Below are 21,128 nucleotides of genomic sequence, written 5' to 3'. Positions count from 1 at the left end.
TCTTATCTCTAACAATGTCTATTTTTAACTTCTTTCACCCCTATCTCAGAAGAGCTGATTCTTTTGCCCAGGACCGACTAGTTCACCTGTGCCCTGGATACTATTCCATTACAACTCCAACAGGAGCCTTACTCCATCAATTATTTTAACTTTTCTGGTATCTCCCGTGTCTTCCTCTCTTACATCTTTTCCCTTTAGCTTACAAACATGCACAAGTCTTTTATCCCAAGTCACTTTTCCCATAGTGCTCTGCCTTCTCAAGCTTCTGTTCTCTCTCCTACTCTCTACAGTCAAACTTTCCCAAGTATAGTCTGTATTTTTTCAACTCATTATAGTATTTTTTCTTCCTTCTCACTGTACAAAACTGCTTTTACTAAGCTCTCCAGTGACCTCCTAATTACTTTATCCAATGACTTATTTTCAGTCTTCATTCTGTTCAGTTGTTTAATACTATTTACTATACCCTTTTTGCAATCCTACCATTCTCATCCCGTCTCTGAAAATTCTTTTTCATTTTCCTTCACTGGTTCCTTCTTTCTACCTGCCTCTTTATATTCTTCAAGTCCCTGCTCTTGAGCTCCTATTCTTAGTGTTTAACCTTCTTTATGGGCAATATTGTCTCATCCAGAGATTTTTGAAGTGTGGTCCCCAGACCAGCAATATCACCTGGGATCTCATTAGAAATGCAAATTCTTAAGCCTGAATCAGCAGCTCAGAGGTAGAACTCATCAGTTGATTTTGATACATGCAAAAGTTTGAGAACAACTTGTCCTTGTCATGTGGCTTCATTTCATGGCTTTATCCCTAGTCTTGACACATCTGTTCCTTTCTAGATCCATACTTTAAATTGGATATTTCTACATGGAACATATGAAACTTCTAACTGAACTTATCCTCTTCCCCTCAAACCTGCCCTTTGGTGTTTCCTGTGTCAGTTAGTGGTGTTAGCTACCCAGTGTCCCAAACGAGACATCCCCAGTCGCATACTTCCTCTCCCTTATCCTGTCTATTTTTATCTGCTCTTGAAATAACTTCTGAATTAGAGATGCGTTGGTTAGAAGGAGGATGAAAGCTGTGTTATTGTAGCCAAGAAGGAATCAAGAGGGACTGTTTATTCAGTGACCAGGAAGTCATTTGAGAGGTCAGTTTTGTTGAGTAGCAGACTAGATAAATGAAAGTACAGTCTTATAATAGAATGTTATTAACAATAAAAATGTATAAATTACATGTCCCAGAAGAGCAAGGATGAATCTCAGAAACTTATATGATAAATTGTTCCATTTATATAAAGTTCAAGGGTATGTAAAACCAAATTATATAGTATTTAGGAATATACATGTGTGTGGTAATAACACAGAGAAAAGCAAGAGAATAAAAAACACAAATATAGTCACTCTGATAGGGAAGGAAGGATATGAGATTAGGGAAGAGTACAGAGGGCACTTCAAATCTAAAGATAATGCATTCCTTTTCTTAAACGGGGTGGTGGGTACATGGGTGTTTTTTTTGTAGTATAAGTCTTTATAACTTACATATGTTTATAAATGTTATTTTTGCATTTATTAAATAGTATAAAACAATAAACATCTTAGAAGTAGCACTTTTAGACTTCATATTAAATGATTGACAGTGAAAAGAAAAGAATTAGAATAACACTTGGAATTCCAGAAGGAGGCAAAGGAGTAATAGAGAAGGAAAGATCAAGGATGCATGAGAGATGGTGAATAATGAGGGAGCAAGGCCCATGAAGTGATGGACCACACAGTAGCCTTGGAAAGAAAGGATAACTCCTTATTTCAATGTGGTAAGAAAAGGAGTCCTGAAGAAAGACAAGTGGAAATACACAGATATGGGCGAGGGAATAGAGACTAAGATGAACAAGGACCTTACAACTGACAGCCTCAGTTGTCCCAAGAAAGTAGAGAGATTCATTTCTCTAGGACAGTGTTTTCTAATCTTTCTCATGTCATAGCACACATAAAAATTATATTCGAATGGCACCCTAGGGTGAAGAAGGCAGCCATTTGTAACCAGAGGTACCTGATATGCCAAGAGCTTAGAGGATAGTATCTTGACACAGCTGTAGCCCATCTGAGGCACACTGGTTGGGAATTGCTGATCTAAGGCAGTGTTTTTCTGTCTTTTATTTTCATCATCACCTTCTGAAGGAGCCATTTGAATCATTTTTATTTTTTTCTAAATGTACCTACCCATGAAATTTTCATATTGCACATCTACTTTTTATCCATTTATATACTGTATGTGTAAATGGGCTTTATAAATAAAATGAGTGATTTTTTTTCTCCCCCCAAGAACCAGTTTTCACCTCTGTTAAGAATGTATAATCTAAGCTGAGCATGTTGGTTCACTTCTATAACCCCAGCACTTTGGGAGGCCAAGGAGGTGGGATTGTGTGAGCTCAGGAGTTTGAGACCAGCCAAGGCAATATAGTGAGACCTCATTTCTACTAAAAAAAAAAAAAAAAAAAAAATAGAAAAAGAAAAGAAAAATCAGCCAGGCATGGTGGCACACACCCATAGTCCCCGCTACTCAGGAGGCTGAGGCGGGAGGATCACTTGAATTCAGGAGATCAGGCTGCAGTGAGCTGTGATTGTACCATGCATTCCAGCCTAGGCAACAGAGCAGGACCCTCTCTAAATACATACATACATACATAATTTATTTAAAAAAGAATGCATGATCTATGGTAAAGGAAGTAGAAAATTTAGAGAGTTCGTCAGCCATTTACCACCCTGTCTACAAGTGTGTTGGGAGGGAAATGGTAAAGGTAATGCATTAGGGACTAGGGAGGTGAATACGCCTACCCTTGTTTAAATAAAAAGGTCTTCACTAAAAGGGTGTTCCAATGTATTTCTTCTTAAAAATATTTAAAAAAATGGAAGCTATTTCTCCTCCATCTTTTTGCATTTCTTGAAACTAAAAGAGTAATTTCTGCATGTGAGTTCTGGTAAGTTTTGAGAGGAGAACAGGTGAAAATGCAGAGATACGTAGAGATGGCGAAAATAGGTAGGGATGTAGGAAGGGGCCAGACTTATTATACTGTTGATTATAAAGATTTATTTCTTAAGAAAATGAACTTTTGCTTTGGGTTCCCTTCGGAATGTGCAAAGGAATTCTTGACAGAATTTGAAATATATTCCATGACGTTAGTGCTAAACATTTACTGGAAACATATATTTCTAAATTTAACAAAACATAAATTTGGATTTTAAAACAGTCCCTAGATGAACCTACTGATAATTTCTTCCTACTTTCAAACTTTATTTCATCAGCTGAGCTTATTCAAGCATCAGACACTTAAAATTTGGTCTTGTGGATACTGAGGAATCTCGCATATTAATTAGTGTATTGACAAGTTGTTTTTACTAATACTTTTAATTTATGTGAGACTATCTTTAGATGCTCTCCATTGGCTTTAATAACACAATTAGTCCCTGAAGACTTTAAATAATTTGAAAGAAATGTTGACAGACTAGCTTTTAGTAGAAACATAGTGTATGTCATTATAGCAAGAAAGTATTTTTTGACATTAAAGAAAACTATTCTAAGGTAATAATTTTGTTATAGTTTAAAAATATAACCAATGATCATGATGAAACCATGAGAGGCTAAAACTTTAATTAGCCCCTTCAATAATTATGTTGTTTACTTAAAAATGTTATTCACCTTATCTGGAAAAATGATATCAGTGTCTTTCTGAAGTCTCTCATTTTCTTTTTAGTTTGGTACAATTATAACATCAGTTATGTCTGTGTTTCCTGGACTACAATGGTGATAAGGTGATAAGCTGTTTATTTATAAGACTTTATTTATATTTATTATCATTATCTTTGTCTGTTACATGGCAACAAATAAATTATAAAAGCAGTTTTATAAAGTTTTACCAACAAATTTGTGGGTTTTAGAAGAGAGCTACAATTAATCATTAGTAGCTTTTTGTTTCAAACTCAATTCAAGGGAAGTTGCAGTTGTAGAACAGATATACTTTGGCTTAATAGCAGATGCTGTCTGTGTTTGCGTTGAAGCATTCCATATCCAATAAAATACCACATAGAACATCACCCCCAAGAGAATCCCTAGAGTAACTGAAGAGGAATGCAATTTATGCATTCCTATGGAAAATATCCATCATTGAAAAACATATCTGAATGTAATCTTCTGCTTTACATTAAGTATAGTTTTTGATATTAGATTCTTTTCCTTTTGAGTGACTATAAAGAGAAAGATTACAAAGCTGTTTTTGCTAATTTACCCCTTATTGGTTTACCCAGTAACTTTTTGTGAAAATGCTTGCATTATATAGTTAAATATTCTTGCCGCTTTCAATTTCTGAGACATTTTCATTTACCCTCACTTAGAAGTATAAACTATTGGCCTTGTTTATATGCTATTATCAGATGAGTACCAATACATGCTAATTATTCAATGTTCTGTCTAGTTGTTTGTTTATTTTTTAACGTCAGTGAGTTTAGCAGTTGATAGTCGTATACCAACTGTAGCAACACTACTGTGAATAAGTTCTGATAACCCACTACCATTGGACCAGCCTCTATTCTTTTCTTTAGAAAGTGAGTTCAGATTTAGAAAAATCCAGACTTTAAAAAGATAGTCACCTCTAACTTCTAGTGGAAAATTCATTGAGTAAACAGAAGGCTGTTTAATTGATTATTTAAAATATGGGTGCTAGCCAAGCTTGGTGGCTCATGCCTGAATCCCAGTGCTTTGGGAGGCCTAGGCAGGAGGATTGCTTGAGCCCAGGAGTTCAAGACTAGCCTGGGCAACATAGTGGGACCCCATCTCTAAAAAAAAAATTTTTTTTTAATTAGCTGGGAGTGGTGATGCATACCTGTAGTCCCAGCTATGTAGGGGGCCAAGGCAGGAGGATTGCTTGAGCTCAGGAGTACGACGTTGCAGTGAGCCATAATGGCGCATCTGCACTCCATCCTGTGAGACAGAACAAGACCCTGTCCCTAAAAATAAATAAATAAATAAATAAATAAATAAATAAATAAATAAATAAAATGGGCACTAAATGATTTATTCTCTTTCATATATATTTTTTAAAACAAAGTAGTCTGTGAATTGAAAAGCAACACAGTTTCTGAACATCCTCTGACCGATGAATGGTCCAGAAAATGTCACGACCTACAGTTAAGAAAACGCCAAGTCAGAATCACATTATTTACATAAATTTATTATTATTGATAATAATATTTAACATTTTTAAGCCTTTGCCATGTCCAGAAACTGTGCTAAGCATCTTTCATGTATGCATTATTTTATTTAATTCTCTCAGCATCCTTATTAGATAGATATTAAATTATCCTTATTTTCAGATTAGAAAATGGAAGCTCCAAGAAGTTAAATATCAGTGAAGTCATAGCAAGTGACTGAGGCGATTTTCGAACCCACATAGTTTGAGCCACAGTCAGAATGTTACAGAGAACACAGCTCTGCATTTATGTGCCTTATTATTCTGTCTGGTCCATGTGACTTTTAAACACATTTTTAAAGAAATTTATTTTCCCTTATAAATTTTTTCAGAACTCCCTGGGATACATATTTTGAAATGTTTATGATGAACTGCATTTTAAATTATCTTAAGCTTTGCTTTAATGAATTTTTTATTTACTAAATGAGATGTGATGAGGAAATCATGAAGCTACATTTAGTTTAAGATCAAGACATTATAATTTCAGCCTTAAAACTATAATGTTTAAATTGCTTCATTTTTGGTCATTGGCACAAAAAGTGATCAGCCTCTCAGCTTAGAAGGGGGGAAGCTCATACTTTTCCTGTTTCTGTACTTACATTTTTTTCTGCAATTAAAAAATATTAAATTCTTATTCCACAATAACAAATTAACACTATTAGAATTCAGTGAATGCCAAAACTTCACTAGGTATCAGGCAATATATAGGTGATATATAGGTAATATTGACCTAAATATCTTTGAACAAAATTACTCAATCTTTGTTTCTGACTATAATGCTTATGGATACCCAAGATTAAACTGCTTAGATTTGGAGGCTGCTAGAGCTCGGTTTTTTCTTAGTAAGAAACTGGATCCTAAATATTACATCCTAAATTATTAAGCAAAGAATTAATAATCTAGCACAAGTCAGATAATCCTATTATAAAAACAAAACAAAAACAAGGTAGTTTCATCACACTTTTTTTTTTGGAGGGAAATCTATTTTGCTTCCAGGTAACTTGGATCAACAGTGGGTAATAGATCTGGCCAGAGGATTGCTGCCTTCTGATTCTCTCTGATATCATCAAAGCTTTCGACTTTTAGCATCTGGTTCAGACATCCTGTTGCAATTGTTCTCTAATTCTTCTTGTTCAGAAATCTCCTTCGCCAGTGTTTTTGGTGTGATTTAAATGGAGTCCTTCATAAATTTAAGATGTCAAGTTCTCTTGATTTCATACTTCTTTCAGAGCTCATTCTTTCAACTGTTGTACCTATGTAGGCATTTCTTTGAGTATTTGTCTAAGAGTGGAATTGCTAGATTGTAGGATATGGCTATCAACAACTTTATTTATTTATTTATTTACTTACTTACTTACTTACTTACTTACTTACTTAAGACAGGGCCTTATTCTGTCACCCAGACTGGAGTGCAGTGGCATGACCATGGCTCACTGCAGCCTTAATCTCTTGGGCTCAAGCCATCCTTCTGCCTCAGCCTTCTGAGTAGCTGCAACTACAGGTGTGCACCACCACACCCAGCTAATTTTTTTTATTTTTAGTAGAGACAAAGTTTCACTATATTGCCCAGGCTGGTTTCAAACTCCACGGCTCAAGTGATCCTCCTGCCTCAGCTTCCCAAAGGGCTGAGATTACAAGTGTGAGCCACTGCACTTGGCCTCAACAACTGTATTACACAATGCCAAAATGTTTTCAAAAGGGATTGTAACAGTTGACATTCTTGCTAGCTTTGTGTAAGAGTTCTCATTGCTCCACGTCATTATAAATAGTTGATGTTTTAGGCTAAAAGTTTTACCAATCTGATGAGTGCGAAATGATATTTATTATGCTTTTATTCGCATTTCTGCAATTACTGATTCTCTCTACATGTAGGAGTTCTTTATATATTCTGGATAGTAGTCCTTTGACAATTATATGTGTTGAAAAAAAATTCTTCCACTCTGTGGCTTGTCTTTCCACTTTCTGTATGGTGTCTTTTGATGAACAGAAGGTTTTAATTACGCTGTAGTCAGATTTGTCAACTTTTTCCTTTATGGTGTGTAATTTATCTGTTTTGTTAAAAAATCCTTTTTGATCCATTCTGTATCATCTTGTAAAACTTAATATGTTTTCTTTTGCATGATGTGTTTAATTAATGTGGAATTTATTTTTGTGCATGATATGAGAGTGGGGATCAAATTGCATAGGTTTTTGGCATATTCCGTAATTATCTTAGCACTACTTATCACAAGTCTATAGCACTATTTATTGATTTGCAGTTCCTCCTTTGTCATATCTCAGATTTCGTGTGGGTGTGTGGTTATCAAGTTCAAGAAGTCCTACTTGATTCCTCGTTTGCTAAGGGTTGTTAATGATAAATATAAAATTTTATAAATTATTCTGCATTTATTCATCCAATTATATTATTTTTTCCTGCATTCATTTGTTAATGTGCTGAGTTGCTTTAGTTTCTTTCCAACTACTAAATCAGTCTTGCATTCCTAGGATAAATCAAATTTGATTATTATATACATTTTATGTTTTGCTGGATTTGATTTGCTAGTTGTTTAATATTTTTAAAGTTTATTATATTCCTATATTATCCTTTTAATGCACGCACTATCTATAGTGATGATGTCTCTTTCATTCTTGATATTGGAATTTGTGTCTTCTATCTCTTTTTTATCTATTCGAAGAACCAGCTTTTGTTTCATTTATTTTCTCTGCTGTTTTATTTTCTATTTCATTGATTTCTGTTCTTATTTTATTCCTTCCTTATGCTTTCTTGTGGTTTATTTTTCTTGGTTCTTAAGATGTGAGCCTTAGATCATTGATATGAAAGCTTTCTTCTTTCCTAATATAAGTAATGCTATGGATTGCTAAGTACTGCTTTATGTGCCTCCCACATATCTCAATATTTTATGTTTTCATTTGTAGTAAATTCAAAATACTTTCGAAATTTCCTTATGTTTTCTTCTTTGAACTATGGGTTTTTTAGAAATGTACTGTTTACTTTCCAGATATTTGGGGGAATCCTCAGATATCTTACTTTTCTGTTATGGAAAGAGAGCATACATTGCTTGTTCCAATCATTTCTAATTTATTGAGACTTGTCTTATCGCCTGCAATATGGTCTGTCTTCATTAATGTTCCATGAGTGCATGTGTGAAATGTATGCTGCTGTTTTGGGTAGTATGTTCTATAAATGTAATTTAGATTAAACTGACTGATAGTATTATTAAAGTCTTCTATATCATTGTTGATTTTTAAAATATAGTAAGTCCTCACTTAACATCGTTAATAGGTTATTAAAACTGTGACTTGAGGTGAAACAATACATAACAAAACCAACTTTTTTCTCATCAATGTTATAATATAATGACATTGAATGATGCTATTCTAGGAGTTGCTGTACGTCATTTCGCTTATAGTCTGTTTCCAAGAATCTATCAATGATTTTAAGCGAGCACTTACTATATGTGTACTCAGTGAATGAGATACAGTGGTAAAATCTGTGTGTAAAAACAGACCTGTCTATTTTCCTCTCAGATTTACCAGTTTTGCTTGATGTATTTTGAAGACTTGACTTTTTTTTTTTTTTTTTTTTTTTTTTTAAAGTTTTTTTTTTTTTTTTTTTTTTTTTTTTTTTTTTTGAGACAGAGCCTTACTCTGTCACCAGGCTGGAGTGCAGTGGTGCGATCTCAGCTCACTGCAACCTCCAACTCTGGGGTTCAAGCGATTCACCTGCCTCAGCCTCCAGGGTAGCTGGGATTACTGGGACGTGCCACCACAGCCAGCTAATTTTTCTGTTTTTTTAGTAGACATAGGGTTTCACCATGTTGGCCAGGATGGTCTTGATCTCCTGACCTCATGATCCACCCACCTCGGCCCCCCAAAGTGCTGGGATTACAGGCAGGAGCCACTACTACCGGCCATCTTGACCTTCTTAAACTTTATTCAATGTTCGTCTTCATCCTTGGTAATATTCCCTGTTAGAATGCCTTTTTTTTCCCTGATATTGATATAGTCACTCTCACTTTCTTTTTCTTAGTGTTTGCATGATATATCTTTTTCCGTATTTTTACTTTTAATTTATGTCTCCGTCTTTTAATTTTTTGAGACAGAGCCTTACTCTGTCACCAGGCTGGAGTGCAGTGGTGCGATCTCAGCTCACTGCAACCTCCAACTCTGGGGTTCAAGCGATTCACCTGCCTCAGCCTCCAGGGTAGCTGGGATTACTGGCACGTGCCACCACAGCCAGCTAATTTTTCTGTTTTTTTAGTAGACATAGGGTTTCACCATGTTGGCCAGGATGGTCTTGATCTCCTGACCTCATGATCCACCCACCTCGGCCCCCCAAAGTGCTGGGATTACAGGCAGGAGCCACTACTACCGGCCATCTTGACCTTCTTAAACTTTATTCAATGTTCGTCTTCATCCTTGGTAATATTCCCTGTTAGAATGCCTTTTTTTTCCCCTGATATTGATATAGTCACTCTCACTTTCTTTTCTTAGTGTTTGCATGATATATCTTTTTCCGTATTTTTACTTTTAATTTATGTCTCCGTCTTTTAATATATTTGTGTACCTTTTCCACTAGATCCTTTAACGTATTAATTATAATTATTTTAAATTTCTTGTTGGATGGTTTCAACACCTGATTCATCTCTGGGTCTGGCTCTGATGACTTCTTAATTCCTCCAGTGGTTTATATTCTTTATTGTTTTTTCCTGTCTTTTAATTTTTTAATTGAATGCTGGACATTATATATACAAGACCATTGGAGATTGAGATAAATATTATTTTTGCCTAGAAATAGGAGTTCTTTTCTTCTGCTACATCGTTAGGATGGAGGATTGAGTCAATCTAGTCAGCACTTGAACTGGGTTTGTTTTTTGTGGTTATTATCATTACCTTCAGCACACCACTAACCTCAACTTTCAGGCATGCTCTGGCTACCCTGTGCTTAGTGTGAGGCTTGGAGGGCTATATGCCTGCAGCCTAGAAGGTTTAACTATCTGTGCTCTTCCTCTTCTCCCAACAGTCAGTTGCTGATGTTTCTTAGTGAAAGGCATGGGATGGGGTTTGAGATTCTCTTGCTCTTTCCTCAATCTTAGGCAGTCCTACCCTCAGCAGTTAAGAATTTGAATTGTTCAGTTTTCTTCTTACTCACTTTTATGGCTTAACTTCTTTCTCCCATACTCTGCAAAAGGAGAAACCATTTGAGTATCCTGTCTTACCTTGGAGGGGCTTACCACTCTTTGGAATTCATTTCACATCCTGGCATCAACTCTTCTGCTTCAGATTATATGAGAGGGTAATGAGTATTTTTTCTAGTGGCTCTGAACCAATTTCTTTAGTAAACTGACAAGAAAAGTTTCTAGTCTTATCTATTTGAGTACGTCTAGCTTATCTTCCCTGTCATTAAGGTGATAAACGTGAAGGATCTTGGTACCTAATTTTATATCTTGGTTTTGATAATGATTTTTAAAAATTACCTGCTCCGGTCTGCTTTCATACCATACAGTGAAGTTTGAAAACACAATGAATTAATCTTATCTAACAATCGCTTTATGCCTTTGGAATGTTTACTTAAACATTAAATAGGTCAACATTTCAGAAGAACTCTTTATTTTGTTTTATTGGCCCATAATGTTACATGAAGAGGGTTGCTTTTGGTTGAATTTACGCAAATTGTTTAAAATATGAGGATTGCTACTTTGTTTTTCCTTGTGTTTCAGGTATTGGTGGTAATTTGGTGGCCATTCAGGCTAGCAGGATTTCTACCTACCTCCATTTACATAGCATTCCAGGAGAATTGCCTGATGAACCCAAAGGTTGTTACTACCCATTTAGAACTTTCTTTGGTCCAGGTATGTGCTTATGGATTTTTGCATATTTTAGATCAAGGCCTATTGTTCTCTAAGATTATAGGCAGGCAACGTTTATTGAATATGTGTTTTGTGAGAGTTGCTCAACTTTCCTATTTCTGAGAGCTAATCCCAGTGAATGAAAAGGCATGTATATCAATTCTACAGTTGCTGAGGATCTTTGTATAATGTTTCTTTGATGCCTGTTTCTGAGGTATCTTGCTTATTAGTTGTGAAAGAGCAACCTTATTTTGTGAAAGACAAAAGAATCATTGCCAGGTGATTTTGGGAGGCAGATGTACTATCTTATCTATATTATTATTTTGGCCTTTCTAAATGTAGGCATTTGATCTCAAACAAACCAGATGAGAAGGGATAACCTCGGTTTCAAGGACGATGCATTATTTATGTGACTATGAAAAAACAAAGGCACACGATCACCAAAAAACTAAGACCATAATTTTAAACCTCACAATTCTTATCATTTTTTTTTCCCTGATGAAAATAAGTGTGATTATTGACTTTTGTTTTAAAAAAAATTTTGTTGTTGTTGAGACAGGGCTTTGCTCTGTTGCACAGGCTGGAGAGTAGCAGTACCATCACAGCTCACTGCACCTCAAACTCCTGGCTCAGGTGATCCTCCCACCTCAGCCTTTTGAGTAGCTGGGACTATAGGCACGAGCCACCTTGCTTGGCTAATTTTTTATTTTTTTATTTTTTGTAGAGATGAGGTCTCACTATGTTGCCCAGGCTGGTGTTGAACTCCTGGCCTCAAGCAGTCCTCCCACCTTGGCCTCCTAAAGCTCTGAGATTACAGGTGTGAGCCACAGTGCCTGGTGATTATTGACCTATGAATGAAGATCAGAAATGGCTACCCTTTTAATACCAGTGATAGAAGTCTAAAGAAATTAGTAAAACGAAAACATTCTTGTACTTTAAGAACTTTATATTTTCTCTTTTGTTTTCCCTCTGTTTTTATGATAGATATTAAAGTGTGACCGATGTTCTTCATAGCAAGTTTTTATCAACCACCTTTCATTTAATTAACATATATAGTGGAAATTTCAGACAATGAAATGAATTGTAACTACTTGAAATTTATTTTTGGCAATCAAATTTCATGTGATAGTATGAAGTATAGTAACTAGAAAGTAATCCTCAAATTTTAATAACTATGACCTATTAACCAAAATATAATTTCGTTTTAATTACTTTTACATTTTATATTACAGGAGTAAATAATAAGTCTGCTCAAGTTCTGCTGCTTTTAGTGATTCCTGGACATTTAATTTTCCTCTACACTATTCATTTGATGAAAAGTGGTCATACTTCTTTAACTATAATCTTCATAGTAGTGTATTTATTTGCTGCTGTGCTACAGGTAAGAGTTAAAACTTCTTGAAACCTCTTTTATGCTGAGACTGCTGTAAAAGTACAGCTATGGAAATCTAAAAACACATGACATATTTTACCATCTCAAAATCAACTGAACATCTTCATATTGATTTGATCTTCTTAAAACCAATAAACAATTTTTTGTTAGTCATCAATATTTATATTATTAGGCCCATGTAAACATTGTTTATTATAGAGTCAGTTATTTTCACTATGACTTATATTTACTTTTCTTGTATTTTCTTTCCTATGGGGCTAATAATCATATCTCTTTGCATTTGCCTCATTTTCCGTAAACCCATCTTTAATTTTTACCAATGGTTCTAGTTTTATTTTGGCTTCCTAGGCATGGCTTCTTGCTAAACTTTGTAGATTTGGTACCTTCTTCAGTGAGGTAAGTCCTAATCCCTTAAGAGATGGATTCAAATAGTTCTTTGAAGAGATAACATTTATCATTTGACTTTCAAGGAGTTTAGCATGTAGGAATGAGGGTAGAAGGTAGGTATGTAGACATTATTCCACTCAAAAGAAACTACATTGATGAAAATAATGATAATGAAATTAGTTGGCGTTTATAGTGTTTCCTATACGCTCAGAAGCATTATAAGTGCTTTATATGTATTGATTCATTTAATTCTCACAAAATGCTATGAGATTTGTTCTTTTGATATAAATCAGTGATTTTCAAAGTGGGATATACATAGAGCAATGCATCATGTGGAGGAAGAAAAGATTAAAACTTCATTTGTTTAAAGTATCTTTCTTCTTCTATTTTTGTGTTTGCTTAGTAATAAATATATTTTAGCACAATGTTAAATAAGTATACCAAATATTTTATACTGAGAGAGCTGCATAATCTAAAACTTTTTGGAGATTACTGAGTTAAAACACAGAGGTGAGAAAGCACAGGGCTTGTACAAGGTAAAATAATTCATATCTAGGATCTAACAGACAAGATAAAGTTAAGAAGGTTGATTAGGGCTGGTGTAGAAAAGGCCTTAAATACAAGGGAAATTAGAATCTATTCTTAAAATAACAAAACCCTAACAACTTGACATTTTTAACTTGTCTATTATGCTTCATAGTGCCTTAGATTTTACTGACAGTCACCTATCGAATAATTAATTAATTTATTCATCCAGTAAACTTTCATGCTACTAGATAGAGGGATGGCTTTTAAATCCCGGGAGGAATAAGTTCAGACTCCGTACTCAGGTCTCATAGTCTAGAGGGAAGGCCACTACATGAACAAAGAATTATAATGTACTATAATGTAAGTACTGAGTTTAGCTCTAAATGAAGTGCTTTCAGAGTTTGAAAGAAAAAGCAAGTCCCTCTACCTGGGGAGTAATATTTTTCTACTGTTCAGTAGGGACAAAACTTATAGCAAATGGCTACTTTTATTGCTGTATATTATATGGTCATTTATTGTCATATATGTTTGATGCTGTTCTCTGTGTAACTATTGTGAAAAAGATGCATTCTTCAATCCCAGGGGAAATATTCAGAAACTAGTGTTTGATTTGCTGATAAACAAGCCATTGCTGGAGCATATTCCTATTTGCAACTCTACCTCTAAGCCTCATGGATTATTTGACATTTATGTTTATGGTTCTGTGCCAACATACTATCATGCAGCATTTCACTTAAGTCAATGAAGGATATAAGTAATTTTTCTAATTTATTAAAAAGTTTCAACATATATCCACTGTGTACCTATATGCCTTTTAAACCTCTGATCTAAATTCTCACCAGTGAAAGTTGAATAACTAGAATTGAGAAAAGAGTAATTATTAGTCTCTCTGTGTCTCAGTTACCCGCTCTGTAAAATGGGAGAGGTTGTACTATCTACCAGACAGGCTGCTTTGAGGATTAAATGAGTTACTTATATAAAGCGTGTTTATAGTAGATGCCATGTAAGTGTTAGATGATGCTATTGTTGTTGTTATTAAAGATAGTATTATAGGCCGGGTGTGGTGGCTCACGCCTATAATCCCAGCACTTTGGGAGGCCGAGGTGGGTGGATCACAAGGTCAGGAGTTTGAGACCAGCCTGGCCAAGGTGGTGAAACCCCGTCTCTACTAAAAATAAAAAATTAGCCAGGCGTGGTGTCACACACCTGTAGTCCCAGCTACTCGGGAGGCTGAGGCAGGAGAATCCCTTGAACCCGAGAGGTGGAGGTTGCAGTGAGCCGAGATCACGCCACTGCACTCTAGCCTGGGTGACAGAGCGAGACTCCATCTCAAAAAAAAAGATAGTATTATAAATGGTGTGTCATTGGTTCAGAATGACAACTGGAAACTATACTGTTGATTGAATTTTCTTATGTGTCTTTTATAACTTTAATTTTTATGGGCTTTGCTTTTCATTTTTCCCCCAAGAATCAGATATCCGCCAGAGTAGATCTTTGCATTTGCAGCCTGACATTGTGCATTTTCTAATGGAATAGCTTAGAATAGGTTGTAAATTCTTAGATCAAATCTACATGTTCTGACACTAGTATACACATAAGCACATGCACACACACCTCTTTAAGGTTTGGGTAAAAGATCTTGACCTTCCCCACCTGGTTTCAGTCAGTCCAAAGATGAACAGAATGAAGAAATAACTCCTTAAAGACAAAGAATCTTTAACCACTTAGAACTTACCTTTTAATATTCTTTACTAGATTGTCTTCCTTTTTTGATCTAGGTTAAATTTATATTCAAAACCTTGGTCCAAGCTCTTATGCAAATACTTCAGTTCATGCCACTCTTCTCATCCCTAAACTCTCTAATTTGATTGGACATTCTATAGTGCAGTTTTCCAATGCATGCTGAATTTCTCCCCATCTACATTCCTACCTTCTTGAGGGTTGAGACCATGCCTTTCCCTTTGGTATTCCCCACAGGACATGATATAGTGGCTGTTTTTATAAATTACTGTTGTTTTATAGTCTTCAACAGACGAATACTCTTTGGGGAGCCTCCCTGCTAATTCCCCAGCCCACTAAATGAAGGAAATCTATTTGAAGGAACCTTCATATTGCACTTATTATAATGACACAGTAACAATCATTTGCAGCACTTTTGCATTTACTCAGCTATCATCTCTTCCTGGAAGCCTTTCTTGAATATCTGATTTTCTCTGAATTGCCTTATTCTCTATTTCCCAAAGTACCCTGTGAATACCATTATCCTAGCATTTTCCATATTATATTGATGTTATCTATAATATTTATTGCGTCTGTCTCACCCATTCTAGAGATAGGTTCTTTGTTTCACTCATTTTTGTATCTCCAGCACCCAGCCCTGTCCCTAGTGCTCAATTAATGTTTGTTAAAACTGAATGACTATATCTTGCCAGCTTCATCTCCTTCAGTGGAAGGAGGAGAAAATTTTATAACTGTATTTAAGTGTGAGAAATAACAGAACTAAAAAAATCTAGATTTTTATTCTCCTTGTCTTCAATTAACACCCGTTTCCTCTCTTTCACTGACATAGATATCCGAAATAAAAGCAATAAAAAATGAAACACAATCCCACAACTTCTAACAGTGATCAGTTAAAATTGTAAGGTTTTACTGAGATGTTTGGAGATGAAATAACTTGATTTCTTGGGAAGTAGAAGTGTAAGGGTAAAACTGATCATGAGTTGATAATAGATGAAGCTCAGTGATGGTTCCTGAGAGTGAGTGGGTTTAATTTATACTATTCTACTTTTGTATATGCTTTAAGTTTTCCTTAATAAGGACTTTTTAAAATAAAACTTTCAAATTTTAGATGTTAGTATAAGATTTTTTTCAGAGTATATCATCTCTCAATTTTGGTCTTGTAGCTGAATGGGTATTTCTTACTTCAAATGAAAAGTAAAAAGTCAACTTAAATTTGAAATTCTCTGGCATTGGAATGGCTGAGTTAGTTTCTTGTTTTGCCCTTGGCACACACTAGCTCCCATTTTTTGAAATTATTTTTTAAATTTAAGAAAAACTACTTATATGTCACAAATTACATTGTTTAGGGGTATTTATTATGTGTCTTGCAATTAGAAGGAAGCTATCAAATGTGGTTTTGTTATGTAATGTTTAGGCCACTGGACCACAGTTAGAAGATGTGATAGGTTATACTCTATTCATGTTCTTGCCCAGTCCCCAAGAGCAATCAGAGTAGCTAGACCGTGTCAAGACCACAGTAATGTGCTAAGAGACATTCCTATTTGACATACCTCCAATCACATGGCTTTTTGAGTTTATTTTTCTTCAGCAGTAAGGATGAGTTGGTACCCAGCTAACCATCTTGATCCATTATACCTTTTATACCATCAGTCAGCTTTTATAAGACTACCAGCTGTGCTTAAGGCACTATTGTTTGTTTTAGAATATAATTTTTTTATTTATGCCAACTAGCACATTGAACCCACAGCTTTGATTTCACAGAAGCAGAGTATACTTTACAAATTTTGACATGTTTCTTGGGTTCTTTCTCTCTAAGCAGCGATTTTCCCAGCCTTCACATCTACTTATTTGGATGCTCCATTGACTGCTCAAAGCCTGTTAACTTATGAACTCAAAAGCATAATATAGGATTCCAAGTTAGGATGGGCATTGTTAGCCTTCCTTTTAAGATGTAACAAAGGGAATCTTACTGTCATTTTCAGGGTTTTCTGTTTATATGCCTTATGCCCTACAGTATTCTTCAAAGACTAGTCCTTTGACAGCATAATAAACCTGAGGAGGTACAAAGAAAACTCTCAATTAAATAAGCATACTGACAATCTCTTGAGTAAAGAAGGAACAGCAGTACATCTTGGTTTGTTTCACTGTTTAATTTAAGGCTTCTATTAGTTGTTCCCCTTTGTGTTAGAAATCCTAAATATATATCCTCTGTCTATGAAAAAACAAAAACATAAACATGTCGTCTTGTCGGATGACATATCCTACAAGAGGCAAAAAGATTGCCCCTAGAAAAACTGAAAGAGGAGGCTGGGCGCCGTAGCTCACGCCTGTAGTCCCAGCACTTTGGGAGGCTGAGGCGGGTGGATCATGAGGTCAGGAGTTCAAGGCCAGCCTGAACAACATGGTGAAACCCCATCTCTACTAAAAATACAAAAAATTAGCAGGCATGGTGGTGCATGCCTATAATCCCAGCTACTCAGGAGGCTGAGGCAGGAGAATCTCTTGAACCTGGGAGGCGGAGGTTGCAGTGAGCCGAGATCACGCCACTGCACTCCAGCCTGGGTGACAGAGCGAGACTCCGTCTCAAAAAAAAAAAAAGAAAACTGAAAAGTAGAAAAAAAGACTATAATTAGATGGGTGATCACAAATGTAAATAAGTCTATTACTATTCAAATCTCATTCTTATAATCCACTATTTTACTCATTTGATTAAAAACAACAATAACCCCTTTTATTTTACTATTATAGTTTTCTGTTTTGATGATTATGTAAATATGAAGTATATAAATATGTTTTCTGCTGTAAAATATCCCAGTGGGAAAAGAAAAATGAGACTTCTCTAGCCCTTAAATTCAATAGCCCTATTCTATTGAATTCCAACAAGGTATTTGTTAATATAATTAGTAAACAATGAATTAAAACTATTTCTAAATGAAATGTTGAATTCTCTATTTTAGGCAATTATTGTTTCTTACAGAAAATCAGATTATTAAGAACTCTACTAAAATTCTAACAGCACCAAATTCCATGGGAAATTTCTTTTGAAAGTTTAGTTGTAGAAAAACTTTGTTTTTGGCTATATCTGTGTTTTCACATGGGAGAAACAAATGTTTCCTTTAAAGGGTAGAATGACAACAAATTCTCAATACATAAAGTTGAGAATTGTAAATATCAGGATTGTATCAAGCATATAGTACATATAGTGTGCCAACTACTGTGCTAGTCACTGTACAAAAGAAATAAAAAAGATTGTCCCTGCCCTTAAGAATCTTCTCTTAGCTGTAGATTAGATTGAAATGCATGAAACAGCTAGAGAAGAGCCCAAGACTTACTTCCTTATAACTATACAGTCTTTTTCTTCTGTAACTTCAGAATAAATTAAATTTTGTGCCTATGCATAACTTTCATTCTTTGAAAGTGCTTTAATAGATTCTTTTTGGAGGGAGGAGATCAGACAACATAAGTTTTAACCACTGAGAAACTCAATATCAACAAATATAAAACTGGGCCTGGCAAAATAGTAATGTTCATACTTCTTATTAATATAATTTTAAAAACAGAAGTCTCATTAGTTTTTGCTATTACTTTCAGTAGGCAATACTTATTTTTGAATTTTATACATACATGCAAATTGCACCATCTCATATTTTCCAACAGATTCATATTGTCAAGAAAAAAAATCTTGTTCTCAGCAAAGCCCAACCACAGATAAATGCCCCTCATGACAAAACTTATAATCAGCATATTAACTAATAAACTTCCTAATAAGTATTTCTGTTTTATAAATAATCAAAGCTCCTGGTTGTTGAACATGTGTTTGTAATATGAATATACCTACAATACTAATAGTGCAGATTAAGTGCAAACATGTTCCATTGCTCATCCAGTAGAACATGCTTGGAGCAGAAATACAGCCAGTGACCTCTACATACTTACCAGAAGGAGCATTGACAGTATCCTCATTCTGAAGTCATGTTCACGTGATTCAATATTATTATCTTAACTACAAAGACATAAAAATAAATTTTTCCACATAAGAAAAATATAAGCCAGACTGTCTGTCACCCATACATCACATACGAAGGGGAAAAGATAAGCTCCCAGTAAGCAGAGCATTGTAGAAAGATCAGAGTCTTCAGAGTCACACTTGAGTCTGAATTTCTGCTTTGCTACTTAACCTCTTGTAACCTTATTTTTCCCCTACATCAGAGGCTAGAAATGAGGGCTGAGATAATATATATATTGGTAGAGTGCCTGGAACATAGTAAGTTTCCAATAATGGTAGTAGCTGCAGTTTATCATGTTTATTGTCATCGGCCTCATTTTTTTCTTTCCCTCAGTGTTATAGCTGGTTATTCAGTTCCCTGAGCGCCTTCTCGCTTCTTTACCACGCACCTTCCTTTTGGCCCCTGTTCTTTACTGCAGAACTCTTCTTATTCTCTGATGACTGCCCTAAGCTTCACATACCACGCTTTCATTGCTTATTTCCAGACTGGTATCTCCAGTCTGGACTCCTGTTCTACATCTCCAGTTAAATGTTGAAGAGACATCTCACACTCAACACATCCCAAACTAAATTCCTTATATCCCCAGTAACTTTTCCCATTCCAGGGAGGTGTTGAGCTTGAAGCCACAAGTAGGGACAATAAAAAAGGAAATTGACCAGCCTTAGATACACAAGCAAGGATCCCCTAAATCCCTCAGCCCTTGACCCCAGAAAGTCCCTCTGGGATAAGGAGAGCTTTACTCCCACAGATTCTGTATCTCATGTGTACGGATGCCCCAAATCCTGACCATCATAGTCTTCATGATTGTCTTCATACTGGTGAGTCCATGCAGTCTAATAGGAAGACTCCTGGATGAGGAATAAGTATTTCTGGGTTCTAATTCGAGTCTCTTCTTAACTCTCTGACTTTTGCTAAGTCACAACACTCTCTGTGACTTAATTTCCTCTGTGATTTAATTAACGGGGAGCTGTTAATAATTAAGGTGGCAAGCATAAACCATTACTTAGCTGGGCAAACTAGGAAGTATAGTGACCCTAGTTATCACTCAAATCCCTTCCTGCATTCATGATACATGATTTTATGAGTTGCCATTCCTACAGTACAGATGATGTGTTACAAAACCATTGTTGTACATGACTAGTAAAATATATGTTAATATTAAAACAGTCTGGTAATTAAAATAGTCTATTAATATTAAAATCATCTGTTGTTACTACTAGACTAATATTAAGTTAAATTGGCTTTTATGGATTAACCAGAAAACCCAGGCAATACTTAAAACATTGTTTTCCTGAAAACAATTGTATTCCGAGTCTAAATAGCTAATTTTAAATTCATCTGTTAAGTTAGAAGCTATCAATTTTTAAATTTGTTTGACCTAAAACAATCTCCTTCAGGTTTCCAGATGGACTCCTTGGTTCTGTTGTCTCTGTACTTTACCTGTAAAGTGTATATTCACCTATTTCTGCCATCATTTGATTTATTATTTTATAGTGTTCAGTTATATCTTCTCTTGGTCTATAACTTTTTAGAGGAAAATGGTACTGCTTCAGTTATATATAAGCCATTTTATATGCTTCATCTAAATTGTTTCTTCTGAAAGTTTTTGATCTCTGACAGTTCCCCTCTTGCAACTGGAGCCACTTTTCCAATCTACATATGAGTTTCAGAAATAATAATGGCAAATATTTGTATAGTATTTATCATGAGCCATGCACTGTTCTAGGCACTATGTATATGAGCTGATTGAGTCCTCACAACAGCCCAGTAAGGAAGGTTCTGTTTTCATTTCCTATTCACAGATGAGGCAGTTGGCATAGAAGTTAAGTGATTTGTCCAAGTCCACACAGCAAGATGGAGACTGGCTCGAGTCTACATTCCTAACCACTGTGTTTTATAAGAATAGGTTTGGGGCTGGGCGCGAGGCTCACACCTGTAATCCCAGCATTTTGGGAGGCCAAGGCAGGTGGATCACCTAAGTTCAGGAGTTC

General features: G+C 35.3%; 1 protein-coding gene across 7 annotated transcripts in view; it reads left to right on the top strand.

Moving 5' to 3' along the window:
- SLC41A2 (solute carrier family 41 member 2) overlaps window positions 1-21,128 on the top strand; it is a 147,433-nt gene that overhangs the window by 92,161 nt on the left and 34,144 nt on the right. For all 7 annotated transcript variants that reach the window (XM_017895330.1, XM_017895325.1, XM_017895327.1 and 4 more), the window contains 2 exons: window positions 10,954-11,085; window positions 12,315-12,463. In XM_017895330.1, coding sequence (XP_017750819.1) covers window positions 10,954-11,085; window positions 12,315-12,463 — 281 coding nt within the window. The remainder of the gene's footprint in view (window positions 1-10,953; window positions 11,086-12,314; window positions 12,464-21,128) is intronic.

The sequence above is a fragment of the Rhinopithecus bieti genome, unplaced genomic scaffold (assembly GCF_001698545.2).
Source record: "Rhinopithecus bieti isolate Rb0 unplaced genomic scaffold, ASM169854v2 scaffold_24306, whole genome shotgun sequence".
NCBI classification, from domain to species: Eukaryota; Metazoa; Chordata; class Mammalia; order Primates; family Cercopithecidae; genus Rhinopithecus; species Rhinopithecus bieti.
Note: the sequence above shows the minus strand (reverse complement) of the source record. Positions and strands in the feature narration are given on the sequence as shown.